The sequence below is a fragment of the Chrysochloris asiatica genome, unplaced genomic scaffold (genome assembly GCF_000296735.1).
Source record: "Chrysochloris asiatica unplaced genomic scaffold, ChrAsi1.0 scaffold00033, whole genome shotgun sequence".
Classification (NCBI taxonomy): domain Eukaryota; kingdom Metazoa; phylum Chordata; class Mammalia; order Afrosoricida; family Chrysochloridae; genus Chrysochloris; species Chrysochloris asiatica.
The window spans coordinates 21312870-21320904 of NW_006408551.1; the positions used below are offsets into that span (position 1 = coordinate 21312870).

Consider the following 8035-nt stretch of genomic DNA (forward strand, 5'->3'; position numbering starts at 1 on the left):
TGGTAGAGGACGGGGCCGTTTTCCAGGGGCTGTTCCCGGTGGGGACAGATTTCCTGGGCCAGCGGGACCAGGAGGGCCACCCCCACCTTTTCCAGGTAAAAATTTTCTTAACATTACCATGGATAAAACATGTCTACCTAATGCCTCTTTTCCTTTTCTCTCTTTCAAGTAATGCATTATTAATGTGACTTACTCTCCTTGTTATGCTATTTTTGGAATCCAGGAAATTTGATCAAGCATCTTGTTAAAGGAACTCGGCCTTTGTTCCTGGAAACTAGGATTCCATGGCATATGGGGCACAGCATAGAGGAAATACCCATTTTTGGCCTAAAAGGTCTTTATTTTTCTCCAAACTTGCTTGACTTATATATAGAATATTTACATCCGTCTTATTTTCTTACCTCTTAAAAAATCCTTTCAAGACCAATTTTCCTTGTTTCACTTTCTAGCTTGGCATCAGAGTAGAATATAAGGTGGGTGATTTCACTGTAAGAAGTGTATATACACTGAAAGATGGAAAATATCTCTAAACATTGTAATCTTAATTAAAGTTTTATTTTAATAATTTTTAAGTATAAATGGAGCTAATTAAATTTGTAAAGATATGCTTCACTTGTGTAGTTGTTAGTGTAGCATTTATCATATGGGCTTCATTTAAAGAGAAAGAATCTTGGTCTTTGGGTTATACTTTAAGAGAATAATCTTGGTATAAGTGTTAAAACATCTTAATGGAGTGTTTTCTCTCTTTCTCTCCTTTATAGCTGGACAGACTCCACCACGCCCACCATTAGGTCCTCCAGGCCCACCGGGTCCACCAGGTCCTCCACCTCCTGGTCAGGTTCTGCCTCCTCCACTAGCTGGGCCTCCTAACCGAGGAGATCGCCCTCCACCACCAGTTCTTTTTCCTGGACAACCTTTTGGGCAGCCTCCATTGGGTCCGCTTCCTCCTGGTCCACCACCTCCAGTTCCAGGCTACGGCCCCCCTCCTGGCCCACCACCTCCACAACAGGGACCACCTCCACCTCCTGGCCCCTTTCCACCTCGCCCACCTGGCCCTCTTGGGCCACCCCTTACACTTGCTCCTCCTCCGCATCTTCCTGGACCACCTCCAGGTGCCCCACCACCAGCTCCACATGTGAACCCAGCTTTCTTTCCTCCACCAACTAACAGCGGCATGCCTACATCAGATAGCCGGGGTCCACCACCAACAGACCCATATGGCCGACCTCCACCATATGATAGGGGTGACTATGGACCACCTGGAAGGTAAGTTAATATATATCTATGAAAGTAGATGTAGTATTTTTGAATGGTATAGCTCTATCACTAAGATATCATAGAGGCCTTTTCACTAGATACTTAACTTTTTGAGTATTTACTCTTCCAGTTGAAAGCGATAGCATATTACCTTGAAACTACTGGGCAGGGTCAGGAATAATCCTAGGTCTGACAGTTATATAGCCATGTGACTTAGAAAAAGTCTCTAAATCCCAGGAGCTCATTTACATTTTTTAAATTAAAAGAGATTAATAAAGATAATGTTAGATAGCAAATGATATCCTTAGGCAGCCACTACTAGCAATGAATGAGGGTTCCAGTTTGTCTACATACTCTTCATGATTCGTTTTCTTTTTCTGATGATAACCTTTCTAGTGGGAGTGAGTGAGCAATCCTGGTGTGGAGCTATAGGATAAATCAGTCTATCCACTACCATTAAAGGAGCTGTGGTAGTGTAGTGTATTATAAGTGGGGGCTACTAACCACACACAAAAAATCAGAGGTTCAAATCTACCAGCCACTCCTCAGGGAAGAGAGATGCTTTCTGCTTCCATAAAATCTACAGCCTTGGTAACCCTATGACTCTGTGACACATAAGCACTGCCATTTTGTCAATTCCAACTCAGCATCCTTGCGTATGGTTTGTGAGGCTATAAATCTGTGAGCAAAAAGAAAGCCTCATCTTTCTCGTAGCTGGTGGTTGTGAACTCTAAAATTATACTTGGCTAGACAGAATTTATGAAAAATGGCTTTGTGGGAATTAAAATAATACAGATCCTTAGTGAAAAACTGGGTGGGAATCACTCAGCCTCCTAAAGATTTAAAACTGTCCCTACTCAAATCATAATTTAAGAAACTGGTTATCATTTCTTATGAACTATTTTGAATTTGTAAACAACCCATTTGTTTCCTTTGAGTTTACCGTTTTATTTTTGTATTTATCTGTCATTATTAAACTGCTGAATTCCATACAACTTTCAACAACTGTATATCAATATCAAGTGTTCACCTTTAGTATATAAGGAGTATGTTTTTATAAATGTAGTTTGAAAATTTCTTGGTTCTCAAAACATGATAGAGAATTTCTACAATTCCATGTTTTCATTAAATTTTGTGTGTGTGTTTTTAAGTGAAAATTGGAGAACAGTAATTTTTTAAAGTTTTTATTGTGACTTATGTGATAGTTTTCATGGGAGAACATTAGCTTTACATTCATCCTATCTTATCTCGTTTCATTGCAATGATTACAGTCCCCTCCATGCATCATCAAACAAGCAAAGGGTACACCCCGCAAGCATGTCCTCTGGCTGTCAGCGCACAGCCCCTCTCCCTCCCTGAGTCCAGAGTCCCCAGCTGCTCTCTCTGACTACTTCTCTGAGTAGGGTCCCACACTCTGTTCTTCTCTCTTGATGGCCCCAAGGACCTTCACTCCTGGACTGCAAAATCAGCCACTCCCTCCTTTTGTTACAAAATGTCTACCTTTACATTTCCAACCCTCACAGTCAGTCCTGATAGCAATTATTCACTGTTGAAACACAAGAGTCTTATCCCCATCTCCTTTCATCAGCCCCATATAGACAGATTGGAAAGTAGAGATTCTTCCTTCCCCTGCACCCACTAGAACTAGGCTCCCTCTTGAAAGCTTGTAAGCCAGTAACTTCTTACCTTTGTAGGCCTCCCACCATTTTGGGTAGACAGTATCTTAAGTTGCTTATTCTTGTCCACCCTGTGTACCGTGGGGGGGTGGGAATGATCCTCACTGTAAAGATTTGTTTCCTCTTTTGAGCTACTACATCCATAAGTATATGTCAAGTTCATCAAATTGTAGCAGAGTGCTCTTTTTTTCCTCCTCTTAATTCGTCTAGTCAAGTTCTGATCATCCAGCCATTGAAGCCAGGTCAAGTGGGTACTATCTGCAAGTATGAATGTTCTTGTGCATCTCCCCTCACTTCATATCAGCTGGATGCTATCAGCTGGATGCTTCACTCTCCCCTCTAGTCCTCTCTGGCCATGTCATTGTCTCTGGTCCCAGAAGTCCCCAGGTCTTGTCATACTGCTGGCCAACCAGGTCTCAACCTGGGTTCACAGGAGTCTATTGAATGTAGTAGTTCTTAGCTCACAACTTCATTGCTGTTTTCCCCCCACTAGTTCTGGTGTGGCACTGTGGGCTAATGTGCCAGACTGCAAAGGCTTTTGAACTGCAAGGTCAGTGGTTCAAGCTCACCAGCTTCTCCTCAGAAACCCTATACAGGGTCGCTATGGGTTGGAACAGACTCAACAGCACTTAACAACAGTGTGGTCACTAGCCAGACCACGTGCCTGCTCATGTATTCCCTTGAGTCTTACTTAGTCTTCCCTCCTGGACAAACAACTTGCTTGTGATTGTAGTAGTCAGTTGGACAGACTTTATTGTTTGTTTGATTTTTTGCCCTCTTCCGTTCAAGAAGAATCTTCTCTTCTAGCTACACCAGGGAGGTCTGCTTGTCCTTTCAGGTGAAAATGTCCCATCACATGAGGTTGTTTTGAGGGGGATAGGATTAACACAAGTCGACAATTTAGTTGAAACCACACATTTAAATTTGTTCAGGAATGATTCAGAAATTATTTAGGTAGTGTTTTGCAAATATGTAACAATAATGTAAAACATGCTTACAAACTGTTATTGAGGCATACTTGCCTCGAGCTACATCAGATACTTTATAACTTCTAAGAGGGCAAAAATTACATCTTTCTTTTGTAATATACATGTAGTCACATGTTGTCAGTTTTTATAAAATGCTGTAATTTTTTTTTCAACAAATATTTATAGTTTTATATTAACTTTTTTTATGCTAGAGTCTCTAAGGGTTCAGTGGCATACTGAGGTCTTTTTCCTCGTGAAGTTTACTTTCTGTTAATCATTTATTTTCCTTTCATCCCCCTACTATAAGTTGAGCCTTATGGATCCAGGCATAAGTAAGGGCAAAGTTTCTACTTTTGTTGTATGTTTAGTGCTGTTGAGTGGGTTTTGACTCATAGTGACACACTGACCAGTCTTGGCCAACCTGTTATGCTTGAGCCCATTGCTGCTGCCACTGTGACTATTTCTTGCAGTCATATCTCATACATGCCTCTGTCACACATTATACATACACTCATCCTCATACATCACACACTATCTTCAAAAAAAAATTTTTTTTAATTTAATGCTAAAAAGTATTTTATTATAGTTATGTAAATTTATTATTTTTGTCCTCCAGAAATATGAGGTTTCTAATCTGTTACTTTTTTTGAGCTGAAATAGAAGTTTAAGAAAGTTTTGTTTAGACTTATTCCATCTGTATGAAAAAATAGAATGCTTCAATCTGGAAAAATAACCACTGTCTCTAAGGCACTTATCAAAAAACAGCTAGTATGAATTGTTTCACACTGTTAAGAGAATCTGTTGAGTATAATTTAGGGTTTATTGTGACTTTATAGGGAAATGGATACTGCAAGAACGCCATTGAGTGAAGCTGAGTTTGAAGAAATCATGAATAGAAATAGGGCAATCTCAAGCAGTGCCATTTCAAGAGCTGTGTCTGATGCCAGTGCTGGTTCGTATATTTTTCCCTAAATTGTTTTTATTATTTTGACCTAAACCTTTAAGTGCAGTCTTGAAGGTGAGTTATTTACCTTTTCATTGCTATCTAGTTGATTCTGACTCAGAGTGACCCTGTAAAACAGAATAGAACTGTTCCATAAATTTCCAAGATTGTAAATATTCGCAATCGCAGAAGCAGACTGCCTCATATTTCTACTGTTTGGTTAGCAGCCCAATGCTCATCCTGTTGTGCTACTAGGGTTCCTCATTTACACACAGCAGGTCTCTTTAATGTTCCAAATCATCTTCATTGTTTCCTCGCAGGTCCCCATGTTTGCAGAGTAGACCTGTAGCCTTTTCAAGGCCGACACCACCAACTTTTTGATTATTAGGCCAGTACTTAGCCATTTGTGCTATCCAATACATTGCTTGTAATTTAGTTAAAACACATTGAAGTAAGCTATATGTATGACACAATGAGGTAAAAAAAGAAACCCACTAATTTCATATTGTTAGGTTTAGGAGTCCTGGTGTGATGCTGTGGGATAAGCACTGGACTGCTAACCACAAGGCAGTTCAAACCTACTAGCTGCTCCTTGGAAACCCTATATTGGGTTGCAGTGAGTCAGAATGGACTCATTAACCAGGTATAGATTTAACTGGGGCCTTAAGGGTATTTGCAAGAATGCTAATCTGCCTCATACAGCTGTCATAACATATTGGGTTAATTTTCATGCACATGAAAATATATTAAGTGTTTCACCTTTTGCAGAAAGTGAAACAAAATATTTTAACCCTAGTGAACTGGTAGTATTTGGAAAATAGGATTTCTCTGACTTGAACCTTCCGTTACCTCCATAGGTGATTATGGGAGCGCTATTGAGACTTTGGTAACTGCAATTTCCTTAATTAAACAATCCAAAGTATCTGCGGATGATCGTTGCAAAGTCCTTATTAGCTCTTTGCAAGATTGCCTTCATGGAATTGAGTCCAAGTCTTATGGTTCTGGATCAAGGTAAAACTTTTCTTTCTTTTATGTATTTTAAACTGCTACTTTATAAATGGAAATTTGTTGTTTGTAGAACTTTAAAATAACACTTTAGTTTTCACTCTTTTTATTTTTTGAAAACTTTCTAAGGCTTTCCTTTGCTCTTAGAATAAAATTGCAAACTTGGAGGCACTGTGTAATGTTGTTCCTGCCTATCATTTCCATTTCATCTTGTACTATTCCTCTTGCTCATTGTATTCCAACTGTACTAGTCTCCTTTCTTTTCCTCTGACACATCAAGTACTTGAACGCCTCACTGATTTGCATGTGGTATTCCTTCTACTTGGAACCCTTTTCCTTACCTTCTAATCCTTCATGCCTCAATGGAATCTCAACTTCATAGGAAGGACTTTGTCCCAGGTTAGTCTTCATGTTGTTCAGTGCCATTGAGTTGGTTCCGATTCATAACAACCCTGTATAGTGTTTCCTAGGGGCAGTTGGTGAGTTTGTACCGCCAACCTTGTGCTGTTTATTTCATTCATAGTATGTACTGTAATCTGTTCTTAGTCATTATTTCATGCACATTTCTTTTTACTACAACACAGATTGAGTGAAGGAGGTCCAAAGTAACTTGGTCAAGGAACTTAACACCTAAACTCTGTTTGCTAAATCTAGCTTGCTGGTGCGGAAATACAAGGCACAGACATTCTTATATAAACTAATAGAAACTTGTTATTTCTTAATCTGTGAGTCAGAGTCCTGGTGTGCCACCTTAAGATAAGCACTCAACTTCAATGTTGCTTTGAACTGCAAAGTCGGAAGTTCAAACTCAAACCATCTGTTCTTTGTAAACCCTGTATACAGGGTCACTGTGAGTCAGAACTGACTCAATGGCACTTTACAACAGCAACAATCTATGATTCAGAAACAACTCGAAGACACTTTACATCGATCTTTTGACTTAACAGAAGTATTCAGGTGTCTGACCTCTATATCATACTGTTTTATCAGTTCTGAGACTGGTGAATTTGACTGAATTAATGGAAAGTATAGCATACAATTTTGAAGTCTTTTAGGCAAATGCTTTATTTAAATTGCCTATTAAATTAAAAACAGTTCTCTGTTTTTACCCAACATTAGAACTGTTCTAATGAACAGTTCTCCATATTAATTACAGTACAAATACGACAGTCCTTTTTAGTTGGTATGTAGTTTACTAATAGTATTTCAGTGAAGTTGTATACCTTAACAAACCATATCATGAATAGTTTGAAATGTTATAAAATTGATACATATAGGGAGTCTTCATAAAGTTTGTGGGAAAATGCTATTCTTTTAATTTTTCCACATGTCTTAGGCTGCTAAGGGAAGTAGAGATATGATGTATTGCCATGGTGTGTCTCATTCTGAATATTCTGTTAATTTTAAAAATGAAAAATTCAGTTTGATTATTGGTTGTAAAATTTGAATTTTTACTGAGTTGGGTTTTCTTGAACATCAAATTATTGAATAACCTTTTAAGCTAATTATGGAGAGCATTAATCCAGTAATTTCTTTTAGAAGACGTGAACGATCAAGAGAAAGGGACCATAGTAGATCAAGAGAAAAGAGTCGGCGTCATAAATCCCGTAGCAGAGATCGTCATGATGATTATTACAGAGAGAGAAGCAGAGAACGTGAGAGACACCGTGATCGTGACCGAGACCGGGACCGAGAGCGGGACCGAGAGCGCGAGTATCGTCATCGTTAGAGAAGGTGGGTATTCCTTGGTCCTGTTGTGTTTAGTATATGTATTATTAATAGTAATTATAACTCCAAGGCTATTGTTTATACAGTATATACCTACATTTTAAGTGGTCCAACTACTTGTTCTGAATTTAATCTTCTGGAAACTTCTGAGAAAAATAACAGGTAAGTAATGACAGGTAAAGATTTTGAGCTTTTGTCCTTCATTATTGTATTGTTGAGCTAACACCTTTAGATTTCAGATTGTTAATAGTCTTAAAAGCAAAAACTAATCAAGAGGACTCATTGTGTACTTCTAAAATCCAAAATTTGGGATTATCTTAATTATAGTTTACATGTAATTTAAAATACAGGGAGTTAATATATAAACATTATGCCATTTGATTTTTAAGAATTTAAAGTTTCTATTCTTGAACTAACCTCATTTGTCCCTGAAACTTGTAAAGAAAATCAAACAGTAA

General features: G+C 38.5%; 1 protein-coding gene across 1 annotated transcript in view; it reads left to right on the forward strand.

The window, feature by feature from the left end:
• CPSF6 (cleavage and polyadenylation specific factor 6, 68kDa) overlaps positions 1-7578 on the forward strand; it is a 26134-nt gene extending 18556 nt beyond the window's left edge. Inside the window, exons 5-9 of the mRNA XM_006859614.1 lie at positions 7-95; positions 762-1266; positions 4738-4853; positions 5702-5855; positions 7392-7578. Coding sequence (XP_006859676.1) covers positions 7-95; positions 762-1266; positions 4738-4853; positions 5702-5855; positions 7392-7578 — 1051 coding nt within the window. The remainder of the gene's footprint in view (positions 1-6; positions 96-761; positions 1267-4737; positions 4854-5701; positions 5856-7391) is intronic.
• The last annotated feature ends 457 nt before the right edge of the window (positions 7579-8035 follow it).